The sequence below is a fragment of the Rhinolophus sinicus genome, linkage group LG02 (genome assembly GCF_036562045.2).
Source record: "Rhinolophus sinicus isolate RSC01 linkage group LG02, ASM3656204v1, whole genome shotgun sequence".
NCBI lineage: Eukaryota > Metazoa > Chordata > Mammalia > Chiroptera > Rhinolophidae > Rhinolophus > Rhinolophus sinicus.
Window position 1 is genome coordinate 138,758,862 of NC_133752.1, and position 21,576 is coordinate 138,780,437.

Genomic DNA, 21,576 nt, shown 5'->3' on the forward strand with positions numbered 1-21,576 from the left:
TGCAATTATAAAGAAACTGGAACCACCTTAAAAATATAATCATTCTAACTCTACAAATATTTTTACTAAATAACTGATCTAAGTACATGATGTTCTAATGTGGTAGATTCAGTTACTGGCTCCCATTCTTCTCTCCTTCCTATCTCTACATCCTTTACTATGTCACTCGGCAGCTCTTCCCACTAGAGGGAAGAGAGAATACTTAACATCTGGATGGTGTTGGGAAAGATAAAAGTTCTTTCCCACTCCCTTACTTTGAACTTGGCTATGTGACTTGCTTAGCTAAGTAGGTCTACTTGCTAGTAGACCTGATGCAAACAGAGGCTTGAAATGTGCTTGTGTAGTTGCACTTGCCCTCTTCTCTTTCATCATCAATGACAAGACGCGTGGAGTAGACCTGGACCCAACCTGTGACTGGCCTATGTCAGCCAACTCCCAGTCAACCCACAGACATGTGAGCATGAATAAATTATTGCTGTTTCAAGTCACTGCTTTTTTAAGGTGTCCTGTTATATTGAGTTATTTTGACAATAGCTGATAGGCTCGGTGATTATATAGAACTTAACATAGTATATTTGTATGATTCTTAGTTTAAAATATCACCTTCAGGCTACATAACAAAATCCCTAGCCATTAATTTAATCATTTATCCAACAATAATCAATGAGTACTAACTATTTGTCAGGAAGTATTCTGGGCCCTGGGCTACTCATGATACGCAACACCAGCTGCCACAATAAACAATGGCAAAATCTCAGTGGCTTATTACAATAAAAGTTTATTTCCTTCTCCAAAAAACCCAGTGAAGATGTTCTTGGATGAAGGGCTGTCCTGAGTGGATCTCTTCCAAGTATGACTCAGAGGGACATGGTGAACATGTAACGTCAGAAGAGGAAGAGGGATGTGGGAAAGCACAGTGAATACTTAACCTCACTAGCCCAGAAATGACACAAACCCCACTAGGAGAATTAGTCATTTGTCCCCTCACAGATGCAAAGAGGCTGGAAACTGTACTCTCTGGCCAACACCACTTCCCAACAACTCTACACTATGAAAAGGGAGAATAAATATTTCATCATTCATTCAGCATTTCTATCACAATTAGGGCACAGAACAGACCAAAATTGCCACCCTCATAGAATTTTTGTTTATTGACTAATTATTTTGAATCAGATAAAAGATGAATAAGATGTGGTTCTTGCCTTCAAGAAACTCACAAACTTGGAGAGAAAAAAGAGATCCACACAAGTAATTATAGCTGATAATAAATGCCATAAACATAAGTACAAGATCCAATGTTTGTACAGAGAAAGAGGTGACTAACTGATGGGAAGGTGTTAAAGAAAAACATATTCATTTGAAGTCGCAATGACTGAGCTGAGCTTAAAAGATAAATAGAATCTTGCCAGACAGATGGAGTTGGAGTAGGGGAAGATGCTAAGTGGAGAAAACAAAGGTTTGCATCATGTAATGGCTCAGAACCTCTTTTCTTTATAAAGCTATGGAGTAGTGTTGAGGGCTACAGGGAAGGGGGAAGCACTGGTATTTGCAGGTGGTAACACAACCTGTTGCTTCACATATAAGCTTGGAATAATTTAAGTTACCTATTTGAGCGGCCTTCATGCCCATGATTGCGGCTTTGGTGACCCAAGCAAGACAGCTAGCGCCAGAAGACAGAAAATACATGGAGCTGACAACACAGAGATGACAATATCTACAGAGGTAGAATTCATGTAGAAAACATCGAATGACAGACTATCTCTCCTCCTACAGTTCTCATCAGATAAAAAAGAAAACCAATAAATAATTATATAAATCATGAGTCAGGTGGATCTAATAAATGTGCATTAAACTTTTTAGATTGCAGAGAATACAGTTTTCAGATCACTCACAGAAGAATTACAAAAACTATATACATAGTAGGCCAAAAAAAAAAACAAAAAAACTTTAATAAGTAGTAAATACTAGGCTTACTAGATAGAATGCAGGAAGGCTACATTCTTGACCACCAAGCAATGAAACTGAAAATTACTAACAAAAATAGAAAAATCTGGAAATTTAAAAACACTTTCCTAAATTATCATTGTGTCCAAAAGAAAATCAAAAACTGCAATTATTTAAAATATAATATAAAAAAGTCTCTGGGATTCATCTAAAACTTTAATGAAGGAAATTCATAGCTTTAAAAGCTCTAATTCTAAATTAGAAGGAAAGAAAATACAAAATTTAACTATGTGACATAATGGTATACATGAAATCCAAGAAAAGCAATGGAAAATTGTTAAACGCAAGGAGCAAGCTCATTTAGATCTATCTGATCCCAAACCTCTGCACTTAACTACCATGCCTTGCTGCTTCCTGCTCTTTAAATTAGCTTATAAAAGGACATGAATGAATGTCCCCTCTATGTCCCCTCTACGTGTTTCCACACAATCCCGTAAGATATTTAGAGAGAAGGTTGCCTGAACTTTCAGGCCATCCTTAAATAGGATCCAGTGACTGACTGAATGAATGAACATGAAGAAGAGAACAGTACCCGCAAACATTTGCCATTATTCTCGTCTCAGTTAAATTCTTTCTATGACAATCAAATGTGAAATGCCACTCCTTATTAAAAGGTATCGAAAAACCACACACTAACCATTAGCATTATTAGGACGTTCTCTTAAAAGTCAAAGTGGAAAACAAAAATGGTATGATTTGAATAAATTAAATAAAGGTGAATTCGTGAAAATCTAAAATATACTAGCTTATAGTTAAATATCAAGAGTTAACTCACATCTGGATCTAAATTTAACCTTGTTAGCCTTTCTCAGCTAAATATGCTAAGAAATCCATGTGAATTTGCATAATGGACCAACTAGCTGTAAGATTCCATGAGAGAAGGAATTGTATTATCTACCCTGTTCACAGCTATAAGCTCCACATCTGACAGACACTGTTCCTTAATAAATACATGTTGAAGTAATGAATAGATGAATAGTCAATATATTTCTTATTTTTATTAAAGAATGATGCCCAAAGACAGATTTCAATATTCTTATAGTCATTTATATTTTGTTTCCTTGTTCTTCACTGTTACGAGACCTTCACAATTAAGAAAATTTAAATGACAAAATTGATTTGGAGCAGTTAAAATGTACTGTCAACATATCCTCACATTTATAAGATCAGAAAATGGTTTCCTTATTAATATTTCTTGAGAAAGGCTTACTATGTTAGGCAGATTGTCTCATCTACTAATAAGCTTTCTAAACTCTAGTTCTACTGTCTTCAAATTCCTCCTTTCACTTCAACTTAGTGACCACCGTTACCAGCCTACTCTATTTTTCACTGCCCTTATGTTTTTTTTTGCCTCAAGCTTTAACTGGTTATATTCTTTGATTTCTTTACCCTGGTGTAGATTCCTTTTTAACTACAGATCTTAAAAGCGACACTAGCTGCTTTTTGTTCCTTGGAGGGTTTTCCCCCCTTCAGAATAATTATATTCTGTTGTGCCTTTTATTATCGTGTCTTTTAGGATCTTCTAACCTTGTACACTCTTGGGCTTTATTTAATAGTGAGCTCCCTCCTCCACTCTCCATACTAAGCCATGCTCATTAGCTTTCTTAATCCTCCATAATTTGCTTTCATGAAATCTTATACCTTTCAGTGGCTGTGTTCTATGAGCCCTTTTCCTTAGTACAGCTATTCCAAGCAGCCCAGAACAAGCACTAAACATAAGTTTATTCACTTTCTAGGGCAACCTTCTAGTCTTGTTGACTCGGGGGAAAAAATAAAAATAAAAATTTTGTTTTGAATGTTTATGGACCATGAAACTATATACCATGTAACTTGGTATTTCATTTTCTCACCCAAACATTGCCTGAGAAGGTTAGGACCACAGAATCAGACGCCAAGCAGTCCTTAAAATATGGTTATAGGCTTCTGGTTTTTCTTGGTCAGAAAACTATTCTATTTTAATAGAATACAAGTAACAATATCCTGATGTTATGTAGTGACTAGTAAATTCCAGCTCTAACTTTGTGTCATACCCAGAATTCAGAAGAGAAAAACATATTTTTTCAGTTATTCTGTAAGAGCCCTGCTTTTCTAAATGGGTTGTTTTCAAAAGACACGTGCATGTTCTTGAACTTCAACGACACAGCCACCTCTGGTCTTTTCAGCAGTTCATCCTCTGCTTTCTCTTCCATTCTATTCATTACTAGCACCTTTGTTGATGAGTGTGTACAGAAGGGCCAAGAGAACATATATTTTGTTTTGTTTTTTTGTTTTTAACTTCCTAGGGACTTTGGTTAAATTAGAAAAACAAACAAACAAATAAAAATACTTATTAGTGAATTGAAAGAGTTAATGAAGTTTCCAAAGGTGCCCAGCTTATTCAAGCAAAGTTTACACTTGAACCCTGCTCAAGTTAACTTGTGGTCCTCCCCATCCAGATGATAGAAAGCAAAGCCAGTAAGTTCTTTATTTAATTGGTTTGCATCCACACACTGACCTCCAGGGCTCTGTTTACATAGCCTATCATGCAATATGCTCCACAGTTCTCTGCCTCTTTCAAAAGCATGTTTCTCCTGAGATTTGATATATGGCTTTCATGTTTAATCACTACATTAAACTCAAAGCTCTGCTTCCTCCAGCATCAACTAACTTCCCTTCTTGGGAGGTGGGGAGACGAGCACAGCTTCTTGTTACTCTGAACATAAAAGGAAGTCTGTTTTACTCTATTAGTAAAATCACCAACTAAACACAATCGTAGGCAAGCAACGCTAATACATCAACGAGGAAACAGTATTAAAATGGAAACCTTAAAACTCCTTGAGAAAAGAGGGAGACTGATTGTTCTCAATTAGCAAAGCCAAAAACTTCAGGTGATTGAAGTATATTAAACCAACAGAAATGGAGTTTAATCAATATAACTCAGTACATAGAGGACACGCTTAAATGGCAGCTAAAGTTTTCATCAAATTAATAGAGAACAGAACATGCTTTGGGTTCTCAGGTCAGAATTAATTCAGCACCTCTGTCTTCTGGTTGAAGGTTTTCTTAACCTTCACCACAAACAGAACTTTCGGCATCTCTAACTGAATGTGGACATGGTAATGCCACAATCCTTTCCATAAGAATTTGTATGGGACCCAAATTTCTGAAATAGATGAAAACCTCAAAAAATTAATTGACCTCTTTCAATAAATCAAGATAATCTATAATTTTCAGGTTTAAAAAAATCACGAGATGTATGTATTTTACTTTAAAATATTTGAAGCAAAAAAACGTGAAACAAATATGGAAAATAATTAACAATAGTAAAATCTAGATGATGGAAATATAGGTGCTCATTATACTATACCCTCTACATTTATATATAGTTGAAAATTTTCATTATAAAAAAATTTTGACACAAAGAAGTCTATGGATTTGCTTTTGAAGAAAAAAACACACAATTTTAATAAGAAAAAATTTAAATCACTTTCTAGGTTTTTGTATATATTCAACAAACAATATTTTTTACCACGTGCTGACTATGAAAATGTTCCTTCCTTCCTAAATCTCATGCCACAGCCTGAAGCTCATTTACACAAACTGCAAATGTGTGGTAAGCTCTGCATAAGTTGGATTCTTTACTTGAAAAGAAAATTACACACACACACACACACACACACACACACACGTTGTATTTTTTTTTGTTGTTTTTTTTTTACTTTGAAATACTTTCCCTTTTGGCTAATCATTGACCACAGTATTTATTTCTTAAGGATTTTCTTTTCCTTAGTAAGATTGGCATCTTCATTTTAAAATCTTAATTTGTCAGGAACACTGTTACAGCTGCATACAACATTAAACAGAGTTAGTTTACTTTCTGTATTTGATGAACAATAGAGAATCTGAACCTATTAAAATCATACATTTAATTGTTTCAATATGCTACCTTATTTCTAACCAAAATTTGCATGCTATATAGAATGCCAAAGAATACATTTCTAGCTATCTTTGTTATGATTCCCCCATTTGATAGTAAGCTAAGAATTTATAAGAAAAGAGTAACTATCTGTTTCTTGAAATCATCTAAATTCTTTCCACAATAATTTAAATTCAAAATGTAAAAAAGTAAACTTTTAATCAGTAGTCACTATTTTTCACAGTACAGAACTTTATATTTTTCAAAGACATGCAGATGTTCTCCATGATAGACATTAAAAAAGAAATAGGACTTAGAAAGAATAAGAATCATGAACAAAATCTTTGCTCACTAGAGTGAAAGATGTGTGTCTGTACAGATGTTTTAACTATTTTCATAATAAATACTAACCTTCACTACAGGAATTTAGCAGCACACTTTAATTTGGATTTGAAAATTTAACATAAATTTTCCAACTTTGACAATAGCTGCCCAATATTTCAGTTTTGTACGCTATTTCCAGGTTTTACCTTGAAAATGAACCTAGTGGACATTTTCATTTTTAAAAGCTATATTCCAGATCCTGTGGCCTAAAACTAGTTTCTGACTTGATGTTTAGGAATTAAATCAGATTATAACAAAGTGGATTCTTAATAAACATTTAGTGACTGACTGGCAATGAAAGACATGCAATTTTTATGTAAAAATTCATTCTCCATCAATTTCATTCATTTATTTTTATTACACTTAAAGATTTTAATTATTAAAAATGACAAGGATCTTCCACCCTATTTTGAGTCACCTTATATGAATTAATAACAAGTCAAATAGCTGATACAATGCCACCATGCCTTTAGGCTCCACATAGTCAATCTTGTAAACTAGAAATGTTTATCTTACACTGTCATTGTCACATGTGATTTAGAAGCCCAAGAATACACAGAATGGAAAGATTTCTGGAATCACAGTTCTCCAATTAGGTGAAACTGTTAACTCAAATGTACAGACTTCATATTTAAAGAGTCTCATGAAATTGGAGCAATTCATACATCAATACAAGGAAAGAAAGATGGGGCTTCTCAAGAAGGAGAGCATGTTAGTTCCCTAACACCATTATCAAAAAAATATATATAGTCTTGGTTCCTTTGTGAACACAAGAAACAAAAACATTTTTTTAAAGTTAAAACATAATGGAATTCAAACCCGAGTAGACGTTACTTTTAAGTTCAGTAAGTTACATATTTTCCTGTAAATTATTTTCTCCTGGAATTAAAAATTAATGTTTACTTATCTATTAAAAGTTCACTAAAGAGCGTAATTCCTGTACATAAGGTAATTTTTGTGCTTTAATTGTAAACCCCATCAGAAACTCAGAACTCCCAAACCTCAGCAAGTGACATAGAGACACAGTCAAACAAGGATTATATGACTACATTCATGCTTAAGAAGAAGAAAACATCTACTGAGACTGATATGCCAGTGTTTGTGAGAATGTAAATTTTGTCTTAATAGATATAAAATAATGGCTTAAGGTGACCTTAATTTTTCCAGTACCCCCCAACAAAACAAATAAAAAATAACTAATACATTACAGACAGGTAACTATTTCTACTGGCCAAAACTCTCTATAGTTTGCTGGATGAAATGTATCTATTACCCACATCTGATGACAAGTCACTTGCAGAGAATCTTCAAATCATTCAGGATGGTTTGTCCACTGAGAGAATAATATTCTGTTTTGAGCAATGATTATGTACACCCCCCACATCTGCTTTTAAAATAAAACTGCAGATAGAGAGCATTTAATGCTTATTGCAGAAGTATCAAGAATCCCAGAGTGAACATCTCAAGTTATGATTCCAAGCAGCTAATAGCCCTGCTTTGAGGTGGGGTTCATGTTTTGAAAAGAGACTGCCTCGTCTGTTTAAAATCAAAATGGTTCTTGATCTGATGAATTACTCCTCAGAGAATAATGTAAATAAAATATACTCAGAATAACATTATTAATGTAAACATACCTGAACCAGAGTCAAATTTGGTTTCTGACCTGCAAAGGGAAAGACATTTTTTTACAATACAAAAATTGCTTGTTAAACAATAACTGTTATTTTATGGGAGGGGGGTGAAAGGGGGGAGATGCAAAGTTATAGATTTCAGTACATTGATCAACATGTAAAATAGCTTTTTGAAATGTAAATACATATTTATTTTAACCATTTTAAAAGCACACATTACCCTAGGTCCCCTAAACATGCACATATCCATAGAGACAGCACAGTATGGAAAAGATATTAACTTCTTAGCTTGTTCTTGAAAGAGGGTAAATTGTGTAAAAAAAAAAAAAATGCACCCAACCTGTACAGATTAACTTGTTTCAGTAATATAATAAAGCAATAAAAAAAACCTTAAACTTAAAACTATCCTTATTATTAAAGATTTTCAAGCATTACAGATATTCAACACCAAATAATTTTTCACTAAGTTTTTCACAAAGTAAATGAACCTAGTAACCCCCATACATTTAATAAGTAGGAGGAAAAAAAATCTGAGCCCTTGTGGGAACATTATGTTTCAGATATAGGTTAATACTGGTTGTAAATTCAGAAGCCTTTGAAGCTCTCGGTTCGGCTGTGGGAAAACTTCTGTTGGGTAATTACTCTCAAGATGCTGCTGACGGGCTGTCAAGCAGAATTAACCCTGAGACTAGGCCTATCTACACAAGCGACTCTGAGACAGCATTGTCTATATCTCGCTCTCAAACCAATTAGTGAGCACGCTGCAGTCGGATTTATATCACACATTAACACTCAATAGTATATATGTCCACAGCTGCCACCCCAAGATACAAGAACCGACCAGCAGGAGTCCTGTTAAAGGATGTTACATTGACAGAGAAGATTTTTTTTTTTTCCTGGGGAAATGTAGTTAACTAAGTGGGAAAGGAGATTTCTTTGAAATTATGCCAGGGTACCAAAGCACTTTTGGAAGCCGTGGCTTTCTTTACCTAAATTAGCTTCAAGAGAAGTCATCAAGGGGGGGGAGCGGGGAAGAGGGAAGGATAAGCAAGAAGCAGCTTCCTTTGTCAAAAAATTCATTTTCTCAGGGATTTACAAATAAAGTTTCACCTGAGGCTTAAACAAAGTCAATCAATTGTAAGAACAAAAAAATTATTATTATAAACAGGGTTATGAATAATCACTGCTATAATCCAGGTCCCCATTTTTCCCAAATCCGGGGCCTACCACAATCCTCATCTCAATCCTTCTCGTAGATGTCCATGAGGCCTGTTTCAGGAGCAAACCCGTTTTCACTTTTTGTCCTCTCTCCTGTTCTGGAAAGCCTTGCCTCACGCCTCTCCTTGTTTCCAGCATCCCTGAGCATAACTCCAGATGACACTGACCACACATCCTGCTGGTTTCCTGGCCTATCTCATCTTTCCCACTGGACTAGGCCTTATTCACCTCTGTCACCACAGAACCGACAGAGCGCCTGCTGTTTGTCTTTTGAGGGGACCTTCTGCCTCCACATACATCCTTGTCTCCATCTTACCTGTGTAAGAGGTATTCTTCCTAAAATACATTCTCATTTCCCCTGAAACCAGGCTGCATGAATTACTCCTCTCAGCCGTACCTTCAACATCTGGGTCTCCCCGGGTTTCTCCTGTCTTCTCCAGGATTAAATAAAAGCCCTGCTTCAAACCCATGCCCTGCTCTTGTTAGCCCCCTTTCTTCTTGGCTTTAGAATCAAGTTTATTGAAAAGACAGACTACATCCTTTACTGTATGTCTTCCCTCCCTTATCTCCCAATATATTCACTCTTTGAACCACTATGACCTGTCCTTGCTAAGGTTTCTCAGTGGCTTCCTGGTGTTAAATCCAAAAGCCGTGTTATAGTGTCTACTTTACTAAAACTCTCTCCACCTAACACATAATATTACCTGAATGTTACACCATGACCTAAAATGCCACAGGTCTCAAGCTGAACTTTTTTTTTTTTCCCATAAAACTAATTCTCCTGCTATATTCCCTATCATTTAAGTTGGAAATCATGACATTATTGTAGCTTTCTTCTGCACCTCCAATATCTAATGAGTCACCAAGACCTACTGATTCTACCACCTTCCCCTCCTCTCTAGCCTCACTCTTACGGTTCTTAAGGCCTATCTTTGACTCAATAATCTCATAACCGGTATCCCCCCCACCCCTTTCATTCCATCATTGAAAAGGACAGATGTTTCCAAAACACTAATCTGATCACATTACCACCACCCCAACCATTAGAGAAAAGAGTTTTCCAAACTTGGGTTACAAATTGACCCATTATTGGATTATAAAATCAATTTAATAGATTACAGCTAGTAGTTTTTGGAAACTGAAATAGAGCAGAAGACAGAATGAACTTCACATATTGAGAACATACGCCTTTTATACAACTTTTAGGTGTGTGTGTGTGTGTGTTCACAAATGTGTGTACCAGCCAGTACTACACTTACAAGGAAGCAAAAAGCATCTGTCTGGCCTTCCTCTGGCTGCACCCTCCTCTCCACCAGTCTTCTACCTGAGGCCCCAAGCACCCAGGTCTCCACATTCTGTCCCCTCACGGACCTGAGCTGGCCTTCTCAGCCTATGTGGGCCCTTCCTTCAGTTCAGGTTGTGCTACTGCTGTGTCTCCCTCCAACCCAAGGTGTGGCCAAAGGCTGTAACTTGAAGGAAGGAGCTTGGACCTGAGGACAGAAGAAAGGGGGGACAAAAAGGACAAGGCAATCTGCCTTCCCCCCTCTTCTGTGTGCTTGCTCAGAGAATGGTAGTTCAAACCCTCCTGTGAGAGTGGGGAGCTGAGAGCAGCTAGGCGCCAGACACGGCCCCTTGGACCGGACTCATGGGGTCTAGATGGCCTTGAAATTCAGGTGCCTGGCTGGTGGGGATAAGGAAGGGGCGATGGGTAGGAGGACAGAGCCTCTGGCAAAAATGAAAGAGCCCCACCCCCAATAAAGACAAGAAAGAAGGTGTCTCTCTTATGGAGTCCATAACCCATTTGGCGTAGTTGTTGTCTCTGCATTTCCCCAGGGTTAATAACAGCATTTGGGTGGAGGTCAAAATTAAATCTGATCTAGCATCTCAACTAGACTATAGTGGAAGGCCAATCACTGGATAAAGCAGACTTAATGTACAATTAGAGGATGGTGATGGGGAGATTATAAATGTTAGGTTTGTATTACTCACCTTCCCTGGGCATTTTGCCTTCTAAAATTTAGTGACTAGAAATTCCATTCCATCACTAAATATATACTCAGTTCTCTTGAATTTTCAGTTCTCTCAAAATTAAATCCGCACTGTTCTCAATTATCTGGCATCAATGAAGACACATTGTTTTTGCTATAAGGTGTGTATATATATATATATATATATCTGTCAAGGTAGATTGGTATATCCTTTTCTAACAGTTTATTGCCTTCATTGATAACTTTTAAAATAATTAGCTATATTGTATCCCCATTTGATCTCTTGCTCAGGCCCTGCAAAGGTGAGGGCCAGGCCTGGTAATAAGTCATAATGTAAAAGGTGTGTTTTACTATGGGCCATAGAAAAAAACGTTTGAAAACTACTGACCTAGGAACATCCAATTGCACTGCTGTGCATGGGGTATGAGGGGCCCACCATGATCCAGCCCTCCAGCTCCACCTCTAACCCACACTGAGTCCTTCACTTTCACCAAACCGAACCGCTGCCATCTTATTTCATAGCTGGCATCCAGTATCCTCAGTTTCTGAATGCCCTTCCCACAGCGCATCACTGACAAACTTTTACTCAACTACCAAGACTCACTCACCTCAATCGACTCAGCGCCTGGCCTGCCCCCTGGCCTCCCAGAGCTCCTTGCTTACCCCTTGGCTATTCTACAGTGTGAGCCCTGGCATGTCACGCCCGACACCATGCTGCCCCAACACTATCCTCGGCAAGGTACACACTGGGTCGCATCCGCCTTTATTTCCAACACTTAGCACAGCACCTGGCATTTAAGAGTTATTAAAAATTTGTAATAGGAACTAACACATGAGCAAATGGATCTATAAATTAACAGAAGGCCAAAAACAAGACATAGTGGCCCAAAACTCTATAAAATGTCTCTTTGAAGATATGAAAAATCAGATCAGAAAATTTTTATTCCTCAGACCATCATATCTTCTATAAGGGGAGCTGATCAATGTGTAAATACACACATAAAGTACAGAGAAAATATCTTCATCAACGAATTAATGACCGCGTGTATCAGCTTAAACACAAGAATGTTCAGAATTCTCACAGTCCTAAAGCTTCAAAAAATACAGCTACTCTATTAATAATGAAAACATAAACATAACAATCGAAGTTAATACTGTCAGTGTGAGAGGTAGGGAAAATTGGTCCTATGGTATAAATTAATTCAGGTTTCTATCAATCTACACACTTGAATACACAGGGACACAAAGTACTCGCTATCATATTATGGACTCATCTCTATACATAAATCCTCTTTAAGAGAGTAAGTAAAATATAGAGTGGAACAAACAAATGGCAAGTGTAAAAAAAAAAAGGAATTCAAACAATACAGATTATACAAGAAAAGCAAAGAGTTCATTCATTCCAAACACATTTCTCATGCGCTTTTCAATAGTATACTAAGCTGGATGGTAGGGATATAAAAAAATGCATAAGGTAAGGTTCTATGGAGTATAAGATGTATAAATATAATTGTGTCTCCACTGACACCCATTTTAACCCTCATTACATACTTACATTTAAGCTTAAACATATTCAACCAGTTCCTTTGGCAATTACCAAAAGATGGTGAATACAGCACAGACTATTACTGTCTTCCAATATCCATTCTCCCCCTTTTTACTTTAGAAATAGAATCTCTGAGTTTTAGATGGAAACATGGCTGCCTTAGGTAAGACAATTTTCCCCACTTCTCCTGTAGCTAGTTGTGACCATGTAAACTAAGTTCTTGCCAAAAGGACACAAGCAATAGTATACAACATCTGAAAAGTAGGTAACATCTGAATTACACCCTTAAAGGGAACGATGGCACCCTCACCCCTTCTTCCTCTCTTCTACCCACTGGCTGGAATGGAGATGTGATTCCAGGAGCAGAAACAGCCAATTAAGCGAGAAGCCAAGCCTAGAGAAACACCCTGTGGCCATTTCTTGGGCTGAAGGCACACGCACACTGGTAGCACCGTATCAATCCCAACTTTTATCACGTTTAAGCCACTATTATTGTGGAGTCTTATCAGAGGAGTTGTAAGAATATTGCCACATTAAAAAAGGCTGAAACCAAAACTTTCAAATTTTTAAAACCTGAAAAGATTTTATGAATTTAAAAACCATAAAGGGTAGATGCTAGGAGAATTTAAGTATTATTGTTACATTTTAAACCATTAAAATACATACTATATGCTTTCTTTTGCTAATAGAGTTGCAGATTTTCAAAAGAGAACAGTTTTAGTCATTGGTTAGAGTTCTATAGTCTTGGTCAAATTTATAAAATTGCCATTCTCTGTTGATAGGAAATAACCCAGTGTCCATGAAAGTTCTGTGTGTATTGCAGTCAAAAGTTATTTTATTTTAAAATTTCTTACTGTCTCTTATGAAGAACCCATAAAATCTCATAGAACACTGCTTTTTGCTTCCTGTTCAATTGTATTAAATTTTTTTTAAATGGGAATCATGTAAGTATGAACTACAGAGTAATGAATTTAGTGTTCCAAAAGGTTTCAGACGACATGTAGAAGAGTGTGGGTGCTATTCTTACTGTTTTTAATTGATGTCAACTAAAGATTCCAGCTACAGAAAATTATTAGAGGGAAGGAATAGGATGGGGCAGACCGATTTTTGCCTGTAAGTGCATTATATGTGACAACTCCATATCAAGGATTTTCTAGGACAATCCAGGTCAAATAACCTGTTCTGTTATCCCCTCAAAGAATGGAATACTTTCAGAAATTCCAATATTTCAGGATCCTACTTATAAGTCTACATATTTCTTCTTACTCCTACAAGTAAGTCAAAGACCTTCATCAGACCAGAGGCGAGTAATAGTAGCAGTGAATATTTATGCTCCTCTTTTCATTACATAAACATAATATGCTTCCTCTGCCTGGAATGCTCCCTTCTCCTCCCCCTCCCCCACTCATAAGTATCCCTTAACCCCTTTGCCTACTTAACTCCTAAAACTTTCTCCACATATTAGCTTAATTATCAATTCTTTGAAAAAGAGTGGCCAGACTAAATTAAATACCTTTCCTTTATACTTTTACATCCCCAGTCGTTCCTTCTTTGTACTCGTCAGAGTTGTCATTCTACATTTGTTCGTGTAGTTATTTGATCCTATTAAAAGAGTTCAATAATTGTGGCAGACACCATCTGTTGTCTATCTAATGGCCATTCTCTCTTTTCCCTGATAACAGAATTCCACTTTTTGAAGGGTGCTAAAAATGCGTCCAACCCAGGAATGAATCGTCAGTAGACCAGCCAATCATGGCAAGTCTATCCTCCTTTGTCAGTGATTGGTTCGAGGACAGACATGTAACCCAGGTCTGAGCAGTGAGAGGTCCCAGGAAGTCTGCTGGGGATACTTCTTGGAAAGGTTGTTCTCCATGAAAAGGACAGGAGTGATTGAGGGAGAAGGTCCTTTTTCTACTCTCTGTTCGTTTCTGCCTTTGAAGTTACTACACGTTGGGAAATGACACTAAGAACTGCTGTAGCCATCTTGTAACCATGAGGGTTAGGCCAAGAAAATCACAGAAATGCCAACCCAGAACTCTAATATCATTCCAATTACAGAACAGCATTTCTGTAAGTTCTTGCTGAGTTAGACCGTCAAGTCGGGCATTGTTAGGCCACTTTTACTTGGATATTTCTGGTACTCTTAATCCAACACATTCTAACTGATATTGCTATAGCAATACTAGGTTATGAACTATCTACTTACTGTATTTAAAACTTAGGTCTCTATATTTTTATGATAATGATGTGATTAAATACAAAAGATAGAAAAATACACAGAAAGAAAAAAAAATGAGTGTAAATGTTTAAAGACATGTTTGCCACCACAATTAAAAACAGAAAAAGTTACAAATAAAAGGTGCCCATTAACTGCATGCTTAATTCTTTAAAAACTGAAAAACATAAATCAAAAAACCAGAATTTAGAAATCCAGGCAATCATGAGCAAAAGAGCAGCCAAGTGCCCCCTATGTTGTTTGAAGATGCCTTCCACGAGCCCGTTAAAGAGAACCTTCAGGTTCAGTTACCATGAGGCATCTACAATGTTTCCTCTTCCTTCATTGACAGACTCTTCCATTGGGCTCCGTAAGGTACTACAGAATAACATGTCTGTATAAACTCCTCACCCCGTAGGCACACTTCTGCTTCCACTGATACTATTGGTTTGGTTTGGTTGGTTGGTTGGTTGGTTTTCCTTTTAACCAGGCCCTGGCACTTTCACTGGGGTCACTGTCACCCTGATATATTGGAGATGATGCAGCAGGTGGTGTGATCTATGAAGCACTTACTGTTGAGGTAACAATCATGGAAAAGGCAGCCAATGGAGACAGACAGACCGGAGCCCAGTCCCAGGCCTTCTGTTTTATACCCTACGTGACTTTAGAGAATGAATTATAACTCTAAGTCTCAGTTTCATTATCTACAGAATGGGAATCATTTATTTACCTTTTTAAATTTTGTGTAGATTAAATGTTACTACAAAATGCTTAGGTTAGGACCTGGCACATACTAGAAATTGAGTAAAAGGTAGGTTTTATCGAAGCAAGGATACTAAATAAAGTTTACCTATGGCTACAGGTACAACGAGCAACATTTTAGCTGTATACAAAAAAATAAAATACAATAAAAAACCAGTACTATATTATAAAAAGAAAGAATGTTTTACTCTGGTTGAGATCTTGTTTGTGACGCAATTTTAATATGAGTGTCAAATGATATAGAAAAAACAAGAGAGAATAGCAATAAAAATAATTGAAGAAACTAGAAATATTTAAGAGGGAAGGCTAACGTAAAATAATTAACCTGATTATACAATACAGAAAAGGAATCTTAATTTTCCTTACAACACAAATAAAACATCCTCTAACTAAAATAGTCACACAATGCACTCTAGAGCATATTGGAATAAGAATCTGGAGATCTAGATTCTAGTTCAGAAACCAGGACAAGTCATTTGACTTGTAAGGCCCATTTTCCTCATTAGCTACATGAGGCACTTGAAACAAATTAATGTTGCTCCACACAAACTATCCCAGAGAGAGGTAAGCTACCTAAATTTTGCTGCAATTCCCAAGAACAAAGAGAAAGGGAGAACAGAGAACAGAGGAAAAGTAAATGTGAGGTAATAAAAATTTGCATCTGTAGAACTCGAAACTACAGATGGATAAGACTGAAAAAAACAGCTAACTGTTAAGGCCATTTTTGGCTCCCAGGCTCCACAGGTTTTCTCTAGGCCATACTGATAACTGCCTTCATTGAATTCCAATATCATTTCCTACTTGTATGATGTATCGCACTTAGTCTATGTTTCCTTTAAAATCATTGGTTTCTTGTGTATATTTACATCTCTATAGAGAATAAGTTTTACAAGTAAAAATCTGTCAGCTACTGAAAATAAATTCAAAACGCTCAAGACAACAGTATTAAGGAGAATAGAGTATACTACGAGCTGAATTGTGTTCTCCCAAAATTCGTTTGTTGAAGTTCTAACTCCTAGTACCTCAGAATGTGACTGTATTTGGAAAGAGGGTTTTTTTGTTGTTGGTTTTTTTGTGTGTGTTTTTTTTAAAGTTCAGGTTGTTTTCGTCTAACTTTTTCTTGGTTTTTTAAGGGGAACAGGACTTTATTGGGGAACAGTGTGTACTTCTGGGACTTTTCCAAGTCAAGTTGTTGTCCTTTCAGTCTTAGTTGTGGAGGCGCAGCTCAGCTCCAGGTCCAGTTGCCGTTTTTTTCTAGTTGCAGGGGGCGCAGCCCACCATCCCTTGCGGGAGTCGAACCAGCAACCTTGTGGTTGAGAGGACATGCTCCAACCAACTGAGCCATCTGGCCAACCGGAAATAGGGTTTTTAAAGAGGTAAGTTAAAATAAAGCATTCAAAGGGGCCCTAATCCAATCTGACTGGTGTCTTTATGATAAAAGGAAATGAGGACACAGACACAAAAAGAGCAAAGACCATGTAAAGACACAGAGAGAAGACAGCCATCCACAAGCTAAGGAGAGAGGCCTCAGAAGAAGCCAACCCTTCTGACAGCCTGATCTCAGACGTCCAGCCTCTAGAAGCGTGAGACAATACACTTCCGTTGTTTAAGCCCTCCAGCCTGTGGTACTTTGTTATGACGGCCCTAAGAAACTACTACACTTCATTCTTCTTCAGTAAGATATTTAGCAACCTCAAACCTCCAATAAAAGCCAAAAACAGACATTAGCTGGAAATAAAAATGTCTACAGCTCTTATACATGTTAACCCATTTTAGTACAAAGTATATTTGCTATTTCTATTCTTCCTCATTATTTTTAATCATATTCTGCCAACACGCTTTACCTACATTTTGACCGCTGGGCAGCTGCTTCTGTGAATTACCAGAGACCACCAGTAGGCAAACCATAAGATTCTGGTCCATGGGCTCTTTGTCTCTTCATAGCACTGTGGGTGAATGTTTCCAACGGTTTTGCCTGGTCCTTTATACAACTGGTGTTGTGCACGTACTTGTCATGTGCTCTCTGGGGGATGACGCAACCTTGGGAGGTAGTAACATTTATGGCCCTACGTCCGTTTTACACACAATATTTTGTTGCCTATTTTCCCTGGACATGTTCATTTCTATTCTAGGCTGTTAATCAAAAATCGAACAATAGAAGTTGTGGCTAGCAGCTTAGTGCTAGACACAATTATTGGCCGATCAAACATTTTAGAGAGACAACAAAAGAAACTCAAACAGGAGCCATCCAGAGTGGACGAGCGTAGAGGCAAAGACTAGACACCTCGACAGCCTCTGAGGATGCCCATGGAGATGAAAAGATAAAGGAGGATCGCTCTCTGCACTTGAGAGAACTCTATAGGAATCCTTTAAAGCAACAAGTAGAGACCTACGTAGCTCATTAAGGCCTAATCGCACCACTGTTTTATAACGCAGTTTAATAAATAATATTCATAATGATAGCTGCAAGTCAAGAAATTATTTAATTATGCCAGTTAGTAAGACATGGAAGTGTATTATTTTAGACAGCATTATATTTCAAAAATCATTAGTTAATATTTGTAGTGTTAAAATAGATGTTCTGGTTGTCTAGAGAATACGTTTACCCAGAGCCCTTCACTTCCTAGATAGCACTGTACACAAACAGAAGAAGCAACACAAAATTAAAAAGAAAAAAAACATAAATTGGGAGTAAAGAAACCATGGAGAAAAGATCGCATTTCCAGTTTTAAGTCTACTCTGTTTCTACGAAGGCCTGAAAAAAGCCATTTAGATCTTAAAAAGTCAGTTGTGTTTTTTATTTGCAAAGTAAGGCTAATAATATCTGCTATTCCATACAGATTTTGGGAAACTAAGTAGATAATGGTTGAAGCACCATTACCTTACGTTATAGGAATAAAATTTCCTTGAGAATTTTAGGATTATACAATTCAATAATTAAATTGACTATAGGAACTAATTTTCATGAGACTCTTAAAATTCATTTCATATTTCTTAAATTAAATTCATATTTCACTCAAAATTTTAGCATTTCTAGTTGGAGCAATTAAACCTAGCCTAAGGCAAACTTTCAAGGGCAAAATGTATCAGAAAGTCATTGATTCTTTTTTCCATTCATCCATTAAACATATGTATTGAGCACGGACCATGTACAGGTACTGTTCCAGGTTCTGGGATACTAAGATGCAGTTCACATTCTGGCAGAAAGAGTCAGACAGCAAACTACATAGATTATTTCAGTTAGAGGCTCACACAGAGTGCCTTCTGCAATAAGATCTAGAGGGTAATGGAATAGACAGTTCCTTGGGTGGGGGTGGGAGAGCGATTTTAAATAAAGTAGTCAGGGATTTGCTTTAGGAGGAGATGACATTTCAGCTGACACCTAAAGAATCAGGAGGAGCCCACATGCAATGTGGGTACAAAATGGAATCTTTGGCTGAGATTCCAAAGCAAAGACAAATGCAAAAACCCAAGCTTGTCATGAAAAAGAAGGCGGAGGAGGAAAAGAAGGGGAGAGACAGAGGGAGGGGAAGAGAAGAAGGAGCAAACAGACGCCTATGTATCGAGAAAGAAGTGAATGAAAAAAAGAATGGTAAGCTATGAAGTCAGAGTGGATAAGGGCCAGATCACAACTTTAAAAGCCATTGTAAGAAGCTGTGATTTTTTCAAAGATACAATAATAAAATTGTCAGAAGTTTTAAAGAACAATTTATAATCTAATTTAAATAATTTAAATCTTCACCCTGTTTTGTGAAGAATGAACTACAATGAGCCAACAGCCAAATCATAGTGCCCACTTAACACCCAGATCTTGGTTTTTAATACTATTCTCTAATATTAGGTTGGTGTAAAAGTAATTGTGGCTTTTGTAATTATTTTCAATGTTTTAAACTGCAATTCCTTTTCCACCAACCTAATAAAAGGAATCATGGCCCCTTGCAGAAATAGCTGATGCTAAGACTGGGGCAGAAAGTATACAAGATAAGCCTAGAGCATCAAGCAGTGCCAGAAAGTAAGAAAGGGCTCAAAAACAAACAAACACACACACACACACACACACACACAAACCCCTACACTGCTGGGGCTTTGTCAAAGGAACACAGAAGCCAAAGGAAAGAGCTCCCAATAGCCAAAGTTGGAACAATATGAGCAACAAAATAAACAAAATAGCATTGGATTATAACTCAAAGTATAAAATAAATATCCATGAGTCCATATTGATACAAATAAATGATTACTTAAATAATAAGTGAGAAATAAGACACAAATCTCCCTTGCAGAATGCAGAAGAGTTCCCAACAATTTATGTAGATACTCTGCCTTCAAGATGGGGCGCATAACGCACACTCCTTAAGTGTGGGCTGTGCTGTGCATAGTGACTTCCTTCCCAAGAGCTCAGTATGGAAAGGGGATAAAAGACTAACCTGACAGTGAGGAAACCTAATAAACACCACCTCAGCCATGTGACCAAAGTCAATATCAAAAGTGATGTCACGTTGCTAGTACGTGCAGCACACTTGATAGGAGCTGGTGAAAACGGCACTTTATCTCTGTGATCTTCCTCCTCAAAACCCATAACCTCAGTATAAGCATGAGAAAAACATCGGACAAATCTAAACAGAGGGGCATCCTACAAAATACCTGACCAATACGCCTCAAAACTGTCAGGTCATCAAAAATAAGAAAAGTCTGAGAAACTGTCAGTGAAGAGGAGTCTAAGGAGACAGGATGACTGAATGTAATGTGATACCCTGAATATGATCCTGGAACAGCCAAGGGACATTAGATAAAAACTAAGGACGCCTGAAAAAAGAATGCACTTTAGTTAATAAAATGTATTGACATTAGTTCATAAATTATAACACATATACTATACAAATGTAAGATATTAACAAGAGGGGAAACTGGATAAGGGAGTATTTGGGAACTCTGCACCTGTACCATCTTCTCAATTTTTCTGCAAATCTAAAACTTTTCAAAAAATAAAGTTTACTAAGAAAAAAAAAAGCCCAAGTAGAGAAACCATCACAGTAGTTCGGGTGAAAGATGTTAAAGATGACGGTGACGCAATGAGTATGGTGAGGAGCCAGATTCAGAGGACATTTTAAAAGTGCACAGTGCAAAACGTGGTGGTAGATTAGAGACAGAAGGTGAGGGAAAGACTAATCAAGGATGACTTCCAGGTTTTTTGCTCAAGTAACTGGGTAGATAATAAATAGTACCTTTATTTAGTAAATGGGGGGGAAATGAGAAAAGAGTAGGTTTTGTTGTTTTGGAGTCATTTTGCCACCTCTTTTGTTGCTAATTCCTGATTTATTCTTGTAAGCTGTAGGATCAATAAGAAAGTTTCAAGCTGTATGGTCCCATAATTCTCTTGGGTTTTTTTTTAAATCATAAAGATACCAAAAGTCTACTCTACAATAGAAAAGTATTAACTGTCTTGAAAAGAGAAGGTATAAAATGTTTCTTGACCCAATTTTGGAACAAAAATTAGTGCTAAATCACTGGTTCTCTAGGTCCAATTCAACAATTTTAGAGGATGTATGATTATCCAAATTACATCAAGCTTTTAAAAAGCAGAGATTAAAGAGTTCAGAAATGTATACTTGTAAGTTCTCCAGATGATATGAAAACCATGACCTGGATGGCATTCCTTTAAAGCAAAGAAGACTTCTCCTACTTAAAATATGAAAGCATCCCGTCTCTCTAATTATTTCAATTTGTTTATGTTACCTATTATGTTACCAAAGGAACTTTTTGCCCAATGAGGAAGTAAAAAATTTCCTGTCACATGGTGCAAACTTCCACATTCACAAGTTGTTGTGAAGTTATCTTTGTGGGGAAGCACTAAACTAAACACCAAACAAGTAAAAACTCTGCAAGTAAAGACTCAGTCCCAGGGCAGGTAAAAATAATACATTTGTACTTTCTTA

At 36.9% G+C, this 21,576-nt stretch overlaps 1 protein-coding gene across 2 annotated transcripts in view; it reads right to left on the bottom strand.

Moving 5' to 3' along the window:
• Window positions 1-21,576, bottom strand: part of MSRB3 (methionine sulfoxide reductase B3) — a 151,374-nt gene that overhangs the window by 58,911 nt on the left and 70,887 nt on the right. For both annotated transcript variants that reach the window (XM_019732461.2, XM_074325457.1), the window contains exon 4: window positions 7,918-7,946. In XM_019732461.2, the coding sequence (XP_019588020.2) occupies window positions 7,918-7,946 (29 nt within the window). The remainder of the gene's footprint in view (window positions 1-7,917; window positions 7,947-21,576) is intronic.